Source organism: Cherax quadricarinatus, chromosome 83 (genome assembly GCF_038502225.1).
Source record: "Cherax quadricarinatus isolate ZL_2023a chromosome 83, ASM3850222v1, whole genome shotgun sequence".
Taxonomy (NCBI): domain Eukaryota; kingdom Metazoa; phylum Arthropoda; class Malacostraca; order Decapoda; family Parastacidae; genus Cherax; species Cherax quadricarinatus.
In genome coordinates, this window is record NC_091374.1 from 19,872,450 (window position 1) to 19,885,397 (window position 12,948).

A 12,948-nucleotide genomic window follows, 5' to 3' on the forward strand; every position below is an offset into this window, starting at 1 on the left:
TAAAAAAAAAAAAAGATAGAGAGAGAGAGAGAGAGAGAGAGAGAGAGAGAGAGAGAGAGAGAGAGAGAGAGAGAGAGAGAGAGAGAGAGAGAGAGAGAGAGAGAGAGGGAGAGGGAAACACAGGAGGTACAACAAATCCTAGTCCACCCTCCCAGGCACCTAGGCTGTGCTCTCGCTGTCACCGGAAAGGGCACTCTGCCAACAACTGCCTGCGAGATACCAGGTGTAACTACTGCTACAAGAAAGGACATAAGGAGGACCAGTGTCGGAAGAAAAAGGAACTTGACAGACAGGGCCACCTGTTTAGAGACCTGTTCTCAGAACAAACCAGCAGGATCTCTGAATTGGTGAACACTCTCACACGTCACACACTTAGCTACTCCTATCCCAGCCCAGCAGGTGGGATTGGGCCTTATACACGACCACATACCTACATCCCTGCAGCTGCCTCAGTACCCTACCTCTCTCAAGGGCAGGCACCTTACATTCCCTACACACCACCTCAAGCTGACCACTTCATCATGAGGAGCCAGTCTATCAGCATCCTGTCGGCCAACATTAGAGGTTTCATTACTAATGTTGGAGAGCTCACACATAGCTTTGTGAACACTCGACGTCCCGACATGATAGCTGTTGTTGAAACATTTTTGGATGACAGGACTCCAGAAAATTTTGCAAGAATTGCTGGCTACACCTCATGGATGAGAAGAGACAGGCAAGGGCAAGGAGGTGGTGTTGCTGTGTGTTTCTCTAAAAGTGTTCATGCCCAGCACATAGATGTTGCCACCCCTACACATCTTGAAATGATGTTCTTCAAGCTCTGTATAAACACTAGTACCTCTGTACTAGCATGTGCAATGTACAGACCTCAGTGGCAACACGCAGACCCTATCAACTTCCTAATGGAAAATATTGACTCCCTTCTGCTACAACACAACTGTCAACATATTATAATTGTTGGTGACCTCAACCAGCACCTTATACAGAGGGACTTTGATGACCTTCTTGCAGTGTTTGACATGAGAAACTTTGTTGATTTCCCTACTCATATCTCTGGCTCCTCCCTTGACCCAGTAGTGAGTGATCTGGCAGAAGGCATAGTCACTTGTCAACCCCTCGGCTACGTTGGATCGTCTGACCACAAGGCTGTTTTTACCACACTTAAGATCCCAACAGAACGAGGTGAGGAGTCCACACGCACAACCTGGCTATGGGAAAGAGGTAATTGGCCAGCCCTTTGCTCTGAGCTCGCCACCACCGACTGGAATGCTCTTCTCCAGGGGGATGTTGACAACCAAGTGAAAGCCTTCACTGGACACATCCTTAATCTGCAACAAGAACACATTCCTCTCCGGCAATATGTGACAAAGCCTACAGATCAGCCTTGGTTTGGCTTTCGTTGTAGAGAGGCTGCTACTGCTAAGTACAAAGCATGGCGAAGGTATAAGAGACATCCTACCACCTATAACAGGAACTTGCACAGGCAAGCCTGTAGGCACATGGGTGATGTTCAAAAGTGGGCCATTGCCAAATGGGAGGTGGACACTAAAAGAAAGTTAGCATCAGGTAGGGTAGGCTCCAAAACCTGGTGGTCCCTGGTCAAGGACAGACAAGGTTATCTGCCTGATGAACTTATTCCACCTCTAAATCGACAGGATGGGACCACCTCTACTAGTAGTCAAGAGAAGGCGGACCTCTTTGCTGAACACTTTGCTACCAAAATGCAAGTTCCTGATCCAGCAAGGGACCCTCCTTGGCTAGCTGCAAGAACTGTGTCAAAACTGTCAGTGGTGACAATAAGGCAGGAGGAGGTGCATTTCCTTCTTAAATCACTTGACCAGGAAAAGGCTGTGGGCCCAGACAAGTTGAGCCCAAGATTGTTGAGAAGATGTGCAGACCAGCTAGCAGCACCTCTAACTCGCATCTTTCAGCACTGCCTAGTACAGTGTAAATGGCCCTCTCCATGGAAAGAGGCAAATGTAGTACCTGTTCACAAAAAGAAGAGCAGAGCAGAAATCAGCAACTACAGACCAGTGTCACTCCGGTCAATCACTGGTAAGATCCTCGAAACAATTATCTCAAGACAAATGACAGATTTTTTTGACTACCACTCACTACTTTGTGATCGTCAATATGGCTTCAGGAAAGGTTACTCTGCTGCTGATCTGTTGCTAAACCTCTCCACTAAGTGGCACCAGTCACTGGACGAATCCAAAGTCAGCTGTGTGGTAGCACTGGACATTGCTGGCGCTTTCGACCGGGTATGGCACCAGGGCCTCTTAGCAAAACTTCAAGCACTGGGAATTGCAGGCTCTACGCTATGTCTCCTCAGTGATTACCTTCATGGTAGATCTCTAAGTGTAGTTCTCAATGGAACGGAATCAGCAAGGCATCCTATTGGGGCAAGCGTTCCACAAGGAAGCGTGCTGGGTCCACTGTTATGGAATGTCTACTTCAACGACCTTCTTCATCTCATCCCAGAATCACATGCATATGCAGACGACTGTACACTGACATTCGCTTATCCAAGAGAAGAAATGCCAGCTGCTCTAAGCTACATCAATCACCAGCTGAGAGCTATATCAGCTTGGGGAAATAGATGGCAAGTAACATTTGCACCTGAGAAAACGCAAATGATGATCGTCTCTAGGCACCATGATGGTAATGCTGGCGCAGTAGTAAGGATGAATGGGAGGATGTTGGCACCTGGAGAAGAAGTTGATATCCTTGGGGTGAAATTTGACTCCAAACTAACCATGAAGAACCATGTAGTAAATCTTGCAAACAAGGCAGCCAGGAAGCTTACAGCACTTCGCCGTATCTCGCATCTGCTTGACAGTAGGGGTTGCAAGATCCTATACGAGGCACAAGTACGCTCACACCTTGAGTATGCTCCACTTTCTTGGTTTGCCTGCCCCCCCTCTCATCTGCGACTGCTGGACAGAGTAGAGAACAGAGCAAGACGTCTCATCTCTCGCCTGGACCCATCCTGGATAGATCTGTCATTTCAGTAGAGCCTTCAACATAGGAGGGATGTGGGTGGCCTTACTGTTATGTACAAGGCCAATATTGTCAAAATACCACACTTGGATCCACTTCGAGGACAGCGTGAAACAAGCTTTTATGCCACAAGACGGGCAGAAAGCAGCAACTTCACTCTGGCTGTACCCTTCTCCAGAACATCACTCCATCTGAGATCATACATACCCAGGATGACTCGAGTATGGAACACATTTGTACAGCATAATGATGTCAACGAGATAAAGTCAGTTGATCAAATGAAAATGCTGGCCCACAGATGGCTCCAACTTCATCCTGTCTCGTACTTGTATGTCTCATAACAATAAAAATGCTTTCAAATGAGCTGATGTAGGTAACAGCTCTTAGCTTGCCAATAAAGTTAGGAATCCTTAACCTGTAATATAGCTGTCAATAAAGCTAGGGATCCTTAACCTTGTCAAACCCTGTGTAAAAAAAAAAAAAAAAAAAAAAAAGAGAGGGAGAGAGAGAGAGAGAGAGAGAGAGAGTGAGAGAAAGAAAGAGAAAAAGAGAGAGAGAGAGAGAGAGAGAGAGAGAGAGAGAGAGAGAGAGAGAGAGTAAGCTTGAATGTTGAGGGATCTGTTTTAAGTCATCACACCTGCATCAGCAGTTCCGCCTCTTCTTCTCCTCTTCTTCTCGCCTTCATCCTCTCTCTGTTCATCTCGTGATTCATCTGTTGCTTCTGGAGCATCACCTTCACCTGCTGCAGCATCACCTTCACCTGCTGCAGCATCACCTTCACCTGCTGCAGCATCACCTTCACCTGCTGCAGCATCACCTTCACCTGCTGCAGCATCACCTTCACCTGCTGCAGCATCACCTTCACCTGCTGCAGCATCACCTTCACCTGCTGCAGCATCACCATCAATATCTCTCCCTCCATCAATTTTCTTAACCTTGATGCCTCTTTTATGGGCAGATACTTTCTTATCATCAATTGTCTCCTCTTTATCAGCCTCTTCTTTATCATCAATAAGATCTTCTTTTGTCTTATGTTTACTTTCTTTCTTTTCTTTGGTTTTTTTATCTTCTTTCGTCGGAGATTTTTCGTCTTTCGTTTCTGATGTTTTGTGTTTTTCCTTTGTTTTTTCATCTTCTTTTGTTTTCTGTTTTTTATCTTCTTTTGTCTTTAGTTTTTCATCTTCTTTTGTTTCTAGTTTTTTATGCTCTTTTGTTTTAGGCTTTTCTTCTTTTGTTTCAGATTTTATCTCTTTTGTTTTAGGTTTTTCTTCTTTTGTTTTAGGCTTTTCTTCTTTTGTTTTAGGCTTTTCTTCTGTTGTTTTAGGCTTTTCGTCTTTTGTTTTAGGCTTTTCGTCTTTTGTTTTAGGCTTTTCGTCTTTTGTTTTAGGTTTTTCCTCTTTTATTTTAGGCTTTTCCTCTTTTGTTTTAGGCTTTTCTTCTTTTGTTTTAGGCTTTTCCTCTTTTGTTTTAGGCTTTTCCTCTTTTGTTTTAGGCGTTTCCTCTTTTGTTTTAGGCTTTTCTTCTTTTGTTTTAGGCTTTTCCTCTTTTGTTTTAGGTTTTTTATGATCTCTTGTTTTAGGCTTTTCTTCTCTTGTTTTATGTTCCTTTGTTTTAGGTTTTTCTCCCTTTGTTTCTTGTTTTTTATCCTCGTTTATCTTAAGTGTTTTATCTTCTACGATCTTAACTTTTTCTCCCTCTTTTGGTTCATCATCATCATCATCATCATCATCATCATCATCTTCGTCATCATCTTCGTCATCATCTTCGTCAGATGTCTCGTCATCTTCGCCTTCGTCGTCAGTGTCGTCAAGGTTATCGTCTTCACCTTGGAGTCACCAAGAAGGTTAAGACGTTAGATCAGTGAGGAGAGTCGTACTTCTCCGGTGAGAAACTCAGCGTTCTCAGGACCACTAATCTCACCACTTATTAAAGCATGATCATTAATCTCATCACACACTAATGCATGACTAGCTAGTCTAACCACCTACTGACTCATGGCCACTAATCTCACCATTCACTAACGCATGACCACTAATCTCATTCACTAACGCATGCCCACTAATCTCACCATTCACTAACGCATGCCCACTAATCTCAACACTCACTAATGCATAACCACTAATCTCACCACTCACTAATGCATAACCACTAATCTCACCATTCACTAACGCATGACTACTAATCTCACCACTCACTAATGCATAACCACTAATCTAACAACTCACTGACACATGGCCACTAATTTCACCATTCACTAACGCATGACCACTAATCTCCCCACTCACCAGCACATGACCACTAATCTCCCCACTCACCAGCACATAACCACTAATCTCACCACTCACCAGCACATGACCACTAATCTCCCCACTCACCAGCACATGACCACTAATCTCCCCACTCACCAGCACATGACCACTAATCTCCCCACTCACCAGCACATGACCACTAATCTCCCCACTCACCAGCACATGACCACTAATCTCCCCATTCACCAGCACATGACCACTAATCTCCCCACTCACCAGCACATGACCACTAATCTCCCCACTCACCAGCACATGACCACTGATCTCACTTAAACACTTGCATTAATACACAGATTACCATCCCATTATTTAATTACAACCAAATTAAATCTCCTGACATCATCAGATTAGCTCTCCTGACATCATCAGATTAGCTCTCCTGACATCATCAGATTAGCTCTCCTGAGAACGCTGATAACTAGTATCATCAACATTTTCGAGCATTTAATTATTATCTACAAGTAAAATCATATTTCACTATGGGAAAAATATATATGATGCAATATACTAGTATAACCATGCCTATATTGCAAGTATATATTGATTTTAGCAGATTATCTATGCAGTTAAAAATGTTAAATAAGCAATGCTAGGTTAATATAGCATTTTGTTGCATAGTTGTAGGTTCCCATGTTTCTCTTCACTGTCTTAACAATCACTAAATCGTAATGACACGATTGGAAACAAACTATACCATGGGTGGGGTTAGAACTCGCGATCAGAGTCATGAAACTCCAGACCGACGCGTTAGCCAGTGGCTAAGGCGTCGGTCTGGCGTTTTGTGACTCTCTGATCGTGGGTTCTAACCCTGGAAGTGTGCATTTACTGGAATTAATGTGCATTTATGTAACGACTGGAACAAAATTTATACTGTTTCCTGCTGGAACAATCTCTTCTGTGTTTTTGTACAGAATTTTTAATACTAGTCGTCTTCAGTGTCTCAAAAAAAAAAAATTAAAAATTAATTCCCCTCCTGGAAAAAAATTCCTGAGATCATCGGATTTCAAAGAATTTTTTTCACATTGTTTAAGGTAAATTTTAGGAAAACCTTGATTTATAGATTCTATTTATTACAGAGAATTTTTTTCTATTCTTTTTATGAAGATATAAAATATTTTACGCAAAAGTTTTCCAATGTAAATGAAAAATATTTGTTAAAAATATATTTTTATATAAATTAAAATTTATATTTTATTATTTATTTATTATCACACTAGCCGTCTCCCACCAAGGCAGGGTGGCCCGAAAAAGAAAAACTTTCACCATCATTCACTCCATCACTGTCTTGCCAGAAGGGTGCTTTACACTACAGTTTTTAAACTGCAACATTAACACCCCTCCTTCAGAGTGCAGGCACTGTACTTCCCATCTCCAGGACTCAAGTCCGTCCTGCCGGTTTCCCTGAACCCCTTCATAAATGTTACTTTGCTCACACTCCAACAGCACGTCAAGTATTAAAAACCATTTGTCTCCATTCACTCCTATCAAACACTCTCACGCACGCCTGTTGGAAGTCCAAGCCCCTCGCACACAAAACCTCCTTTACCCCCTCCCTCCAACCTTTCCTAGGCCGACCCCTACCCCGCCTTCCCTCCACTACAGATCTATACACTCTCAAAGTCGTTGTGTTACGTTCCAGCCTCTCTACATATCCGAACCACCTGAACAGCCCCTTCTCAGTCCTCTGGATAATAGTTTTGGTAATCCCGCACCTCCTCCTAACTTCCAAACTACGAATTCTCTGCATTATATTCACACCACACATTGCCCTCAGACATGACATCTCCACTGCCTCCAGCCTTCTCCTCGCTGCAACATTCATCACCCATGCTTCACACCCATACGAGAGTGTTGGTATAACTATTCTCTCATACATTCCCCTCTTTGCTTTCATGGATAAAGTTCTTTGTCTCCACAAACTGCTCGGTGCACCACCCACCTATTTTCCCTGTTCAGTTCTATGATTTACTTTATCTTTCATAGACCCATCTGCTGACACGTCCACTCCCAAATATCTGAATACATTCACCTCCTCCATACTCTCTCCCTCCAATCTGATATTCAATCTTTCATCACCTAATCTTTTTGTTATCCTCATAATCTTACTCTTTCTTATATTCATTTTTAATTTCCTTCTTTTACATACCCTACCAAATTCATCCACCAACCTCTGCAACTTCTCTTCAGAATCTTGCAAAAGCACAGTGTCATCAGCAAAGAGCAACTGTGACAACTTCCACTTTGTGTTAGATTCTTTATCTTTTAACTCCACGCCTCTTGCCAACACCCTCGCATTTACTTCTCTTACAACCCCATCTATAAATATATTAAACAACCACGGTGACATCACACATCCTTGTCTAAGTCCTACTTTTACTGGGAATTAATCTCCCTCTCTCCTACATACTCTAACTTGAGCCTCACTATCCTCGTAAAAACTCTTCACTGCTTTCAGTAACCTACCTCCTATTCCATACATTTACAACATCTGCCACATTGCCCCCCTATGCATCCTGTCATATGCCTTTTCTAAATCCATAAATGCCACAAAAACCTCTTTACCCTTATCTAAATACTGTTCACTTATATGCTTCACTGTAAACACCTGGTCCACACACCCCCTACCTTTCCTAAAGCCTCCTTGTTCATCTGCTGTCCTACTCTCTGTCTTACTCTTAATTCTTTCAATAATAACTCTACCTCTGTATGTGTGCTCAAATTGATAATAAATAAATAAATAAATAAATAAATACACTTTACCAGGTATACTCAACAGGCTTATTCCCCTATAATTCTTACACTCTCTTTTCTCCCCTTTGCCTTTATGCAAAGGAACTATGCATGCTCTCTGCCAATCCCTAGGTACCTTACCCTCTTCCATACATTTATTAAATAATTGCACCAACCACTCCAAAACTATATCCCCACCTGCTTTTAACATTTCTATCTTTATCCCATCAATCCCGGCTGCCTTACCCCCTTTCATTTTACCTACTGCCTCACGAACTTCCCCCACACTCACAACTGGCTCTTCCTCACTCCTACAAGATGTTATTCCTCCTTGCCCTATACACGAAATCACAGCTTCCCTATCTTCATCAACATTTAACAATTCCTCAAAATATTCCCTCCATCTTCCCAATACCTCTAACTCTCCATTTAATAACTCTCCTCTTCTATTTTTAACTAACAAATCCATTAGTTCTCTAGGCTTCCTTAACTTGTTAATCTCACTCCAAAACTTTTTCTTATTTTCAACAAAATTAGTTGATAACATCTCACCCACTCTCTCTCATTTGCTCTCTTTTTACATTGCTTCACCACTCTCTTAACCTCTCTTTTTCTCCCCATGTACTTTGTTAATTCCGTAACGAATGGGAGTTATTCTAGTTACTAGGAGTTCATATTTGTTTTTTAAAGTGGTGGAAGACTAAGCCAGTGGAAGGCTTCAGTCAGATGGCCAAAAGCTCCAGTGGTGGGTCATCACTTGACTAAGACCAACGTTATGAAACACTTGTCCTGTTTCCTGACCAATCTTATCTAACCTAGATACTTTATCATTTTAGATACTATGATTCTCATACAGAACCTCTTGTTCTGATGTAATTTATCATCGTAAGTGTTCTTATCGTAAGTGTTCTTATCGTAAGTGTTCTTATCGTAAGTGTTCTTATCGTAAGTGTTCTTATCGTAGGTGTTCTTATCGTAAGTGTTCTTATCGTAAGTGTTCTTATCGTAAGTGTTCTTATCGTAAGTGTTCTTATCGTAAGTGTTCTTATCGTAAGTGTTCTTATCGTAGGTGTTCTTATCGTAAGTGTTCTTATCGTAAGTGTTCTTATCGTAAGTGTTCTTATCGTAGGTGTTCTTATCGTAGGTGTTCTTATCGTAAGTGTTCTTATCGTAGGTGTTCTTATCGTAAGTGTTCTTATCGTAAGTGTTCTAATCGTAAGTGTTCTTATCGTAGGTGTTCTTATCGTAGGTGTTCTTATCGTAGGTGTTCTTATCGTAAGTGTTCTTATCGTAAGTGTTCTTATCGTAGGTGTTCTTATCGTAGGTGTTCTTATCGTTGGTGTTCTTATCGTAGGTGTTCTTATCGTAAGTGTTCTTATCGTAAGTGTTCTTATCGTAAGTGTTCTTATCGTAAGTGTTCTTATCGTAAGTGTTCTTATCGTAAGTGTTCTTATCGTAAGTGTTCTTATCGTAAGTGTTCTTATCGTAAGTGTTCTTATCGTAGGTGTTCTTATCGTAAGTGTTCTTATCGTAAGTGTTCTTATCGTAAGTGTTCTTATCGTAAGTGTTCTTATCGTAAGTGTTCTTATCGTAAGTGTTCTTATCGTAAGTGTTCTTATCGTAAGTGTTCTTATCGTAGGTGTTCTTATCGTAAGTGTTCTTATCGTAAGTGTTCTTATCGTAAGTGTTCTTATCGTAGGTGTTCTTATCGTAAGTGTTCTTATCGTAAGTGTTCTTATCGTAAGTGTTCTTATCGTAGGTGTTCTTATCGTAAGTGTTCTTATCGTAAGTGTTCTTATCGTAAGTGTTCTTATCGTAAGTGTTCATATCGTAAGTGTTCTTATCGTAAGTGTTCTTATCGTAAGTGTTCTTATCGTAAGTGTTCTTATCGTAAGTGTTCTTATCGTAAGTGTTCATATCGTAAGTGTTCTTATCGTAAGTGTTCTTATCGTAAGTGTTCTTATCGTAAGTGTTCATATCGTAAGTGTTCTTATCGTAAGTGTTCTTATCGTAAGTGTTCTTATCGTAAGTGTTCTTATCGTAAGTGTTCTTATCGTAAGTGTTCTTATCGTAAGTGTTCTTATCGTAGGTGTTCTTATCGTAAGTGTTCTTATCGTAAGTGTTCTTATCGTAAGTGTTCTTATCGTAAGTGTTCTTATCGCAAGTGTTCTTATCGTAAGTGTTCTTATCGTAAGTGTTCTTATCGTAGGTGTTCTTATCGTAAGTGTTCTTATCGTAAGTGTTCTTATCGTAAGTGTTCTTATCGTAGGTGTTCTTATCGTAAGTGTTCTTATCGTAAGTGTTCTTATCGTAAGTGTTCTTATCGTAGGTGTTCTTATCATAAGTGTTCTTATCGTAAGTGTTCTTATCGTAAGTGTTCTTATCGTAAGTGTTCTTATCGTGTTCTTATCGTAGGTGTTCTTATCATAAGTGTTCTTATCGTAAGTGTTCTTATCGTAGGTGTTCTTATCGTAAGTGTTCTTATCGTAAGTGTTCTTATCGTAGGTGTTCTTATCATAAGTGTTCTTATCGTAAGTGTTCTTATCATAAGTGTTCTTATCGTAAGTGTTCTTATCGTAAGTGTTCTTATCGTAGGTGTTCTTATCATAAGTGTTCTTATCGTAAGTGTTCTTATCGTAGGTGTTCTTATCGTAAGTTTTCTTATCGTAAGTGTTCTTATCGTAAGTGTTCTTATCGTAGGTGTTCTTATCGTAGGTGTTCTTATCGTAAGTGTTCTTATCGTAAGTGTTCTTATCGTAGGTGTTCTTATTGTAAGTGTTCTTATCGTAAGTGTTCTTATCGTAAGTGTTCTTATCGTAAGTGTTCTTATCGTAAGTGTTCTTATCGTAAGTGTTCTTATCGTAGGTGTTCTTATCGTAAGTGTTCTTATCGTAAGTGTTCCTATCGTAAGTGTTCTTATCGTAAGTGTTCTTATCGTAGGTGTTCTTATCGTAAGTGTTCTTATCGTAAGTGTTCTTATCGTAAGTGTTCCTATCGTAAGTGTTCTTATCGTAAGTGTTCTTATCGTAAGTGTTCTTATCGTAAGTGTTCTTATCGTAAGTGTTCTTATCGTAGGTGTTCTTATCGTAGGTGTTCTTATCGTAAGTGTTCTTATCGTAGGTGTTCTTATCGTAAGTGTTCTTATCGTAAGTGTTCTAATCGTAAGTGTTCTTATCGTAGGTGTTCTTATCGTAGGTGTTCTTATCGTAGGTGTTCTTATCGTAAGTGTTCTTATCGTAAGTGTTCTTATCGTAGGTGTTCTTATCGTAGGTGTTCTTATCGTTGGTGTTCTTATCGTAGGTGTTCTTATCGTAAGTGTTCTTATCGTAAGTGTTCTTATCGTAAGTGTTCTTATCGTAAGTGTTCATATCGTAAGTGTTCTTATCGTAAGTGTTCTTATCGTAAGTGTTCTTATCGTAAGTGTTCTTATCGTAAGTGTTCTTATCGTAGGTGTTCTTATCGTAAGTGTTCTTATCGTAAGTGTTCTTATCGTAAGTGTTCTTATCGTAAGTGTTCTTATCGTAAGTGTTCTTATCGTAAGTGTTCTTATCGTAAGTGTTCTTATCGTAGGTGTTCTTATCGTAAGTGTTCTTATCGTAAGTGTTCTTATCGTAAGTGTTCTTATCGTAGGTGTTCTTATCGTAAGTGTTCTTATCGTAAGTGTTCTTATCGTAAGTGTTCTTATCGTAAGTGTTCTTATCGTAAGTGTTCTTATCGTAAGTGTTCTTATCGTAAGTGTTCTTATCGTAAGTGTTCTTATCGTAAGTGTTCTTATCGTAAGTGTTCTTATCGTAAGTGTTCTTATCGTAAGTGTTCTTATCGTAAGTGTTCTTATCGTAAGTGTTCATATCGTAAGTGTTCTTATCGTAAGTGTTCTTATCGTAAGTGTTCTTATCGTAAGTGTTCTTATCGTAAGTGTTCTTATCGTAAGTGTTCTTATCGTAAGTGTTCTTATCGTAAGTGTTCTTATCGTAAGTGTTCTTATCGTAAGTGTTCTTATCGTAAGTGTTCTTATCGTAAGTGTTCTTATCGTAAGTGTTCTTATCGTAAGTGTTCTTATCGTAAGTGTTCTTATCGTAAGTGTTCTTATCGTAAGTGTTCTTATCGTAAGTGTTCTTATCGTAAGTGTTCTTATCGTAAGTGTTCTTATCGTAAGTGTTCTTATCGTAAGTGTTCTTATCGTAAGTGTTCTTATCGTAAGTGTTCTTATCGTAAGTGTTCTTATCGTAAGTGTTCTTATCGTAAGTGTTCTTATCGTAAGTGTTCTTATCGTAAGTGTTCATATCGTAAGTGTTCTTATCGTAAGTGTTCTTATCGTAAGTGTTCTTATCGTAAGTGTTCTTATCGTAAGTGTTCTTATCGTAAGTGTTCTTATCGTATGTGTTCTTATCGAAAGTGTTCTTATCGTAAGTGTTCTTATCGTAAGTGTTCTTATCGTAAGTGTTCTTATCGTAAGTGTTCTTATCGTAAGTGTTCTTATCGTAAGTGTTCTTATCGTAAGTGTTCTTATCGTAAGTGTTCTTATCGTAAGTGTTCTTATCGTAGGTGTTCTTATCGTAAGTGTTCTTATCGTAAGTGTTCTTATCGTAGGTGTTCTTATCGTAAGTGTTCTTATCGTAAGTGTTCTTATCGTAAGTGTTCTTATCGTAGGTGTTCTTATCATAAGTGTTCTTATCGTAAGTGTTCTTATCGTAAGTGTTCTTATCGTAAGTGTTCTTATCGTAAGTGTTCTTATCGTAAGTGTTCTTATCGTAAGTGTTCTTATCGTAAGTGTTCTTATCGTAAGTGTTCTTATCGTAAGTGTTCTTATCGTAAGTGTTCTTATCGTAAGTGTTCTTATCGTAAGTGTTCTTATCGTAAGTGTTCTTATCGTAAGTGTTCTTATCGTAGTGTTCTTATCGTAAGGTGT

At 39.9% G+C, this 12,948-nt stretch overlaps 1 protein-coding gene across 6 annotated transcripts in view; it reads right to left on the reverse strand.

Moving 5' to 3' along the window:
• The window catches only part of LOC128702237 (uncharacterized), a 497,274-nt gene that overhangs the window by 142,810 nt on the left and 341,516 nt on the right, over positions 1–12,948 (reverse strand). For 5 of the 6 annotated variants that reach the window (XM_070102897.1, XM_070102896.1, XM_070102893.1 and 2 more), the window contains one exon: positions 3,638–4,825. In XM_070102897.1, the coding sequence (XP_069958998.1) occupies positions 3,638–4,825 (1,188 nt within the window). The remainder of the gene's footprint in view (positions 1–3,637; positions 4,826–12,948) is intronic. The other variant, XM_070102895.1, reaches the window with a different exon arrangement.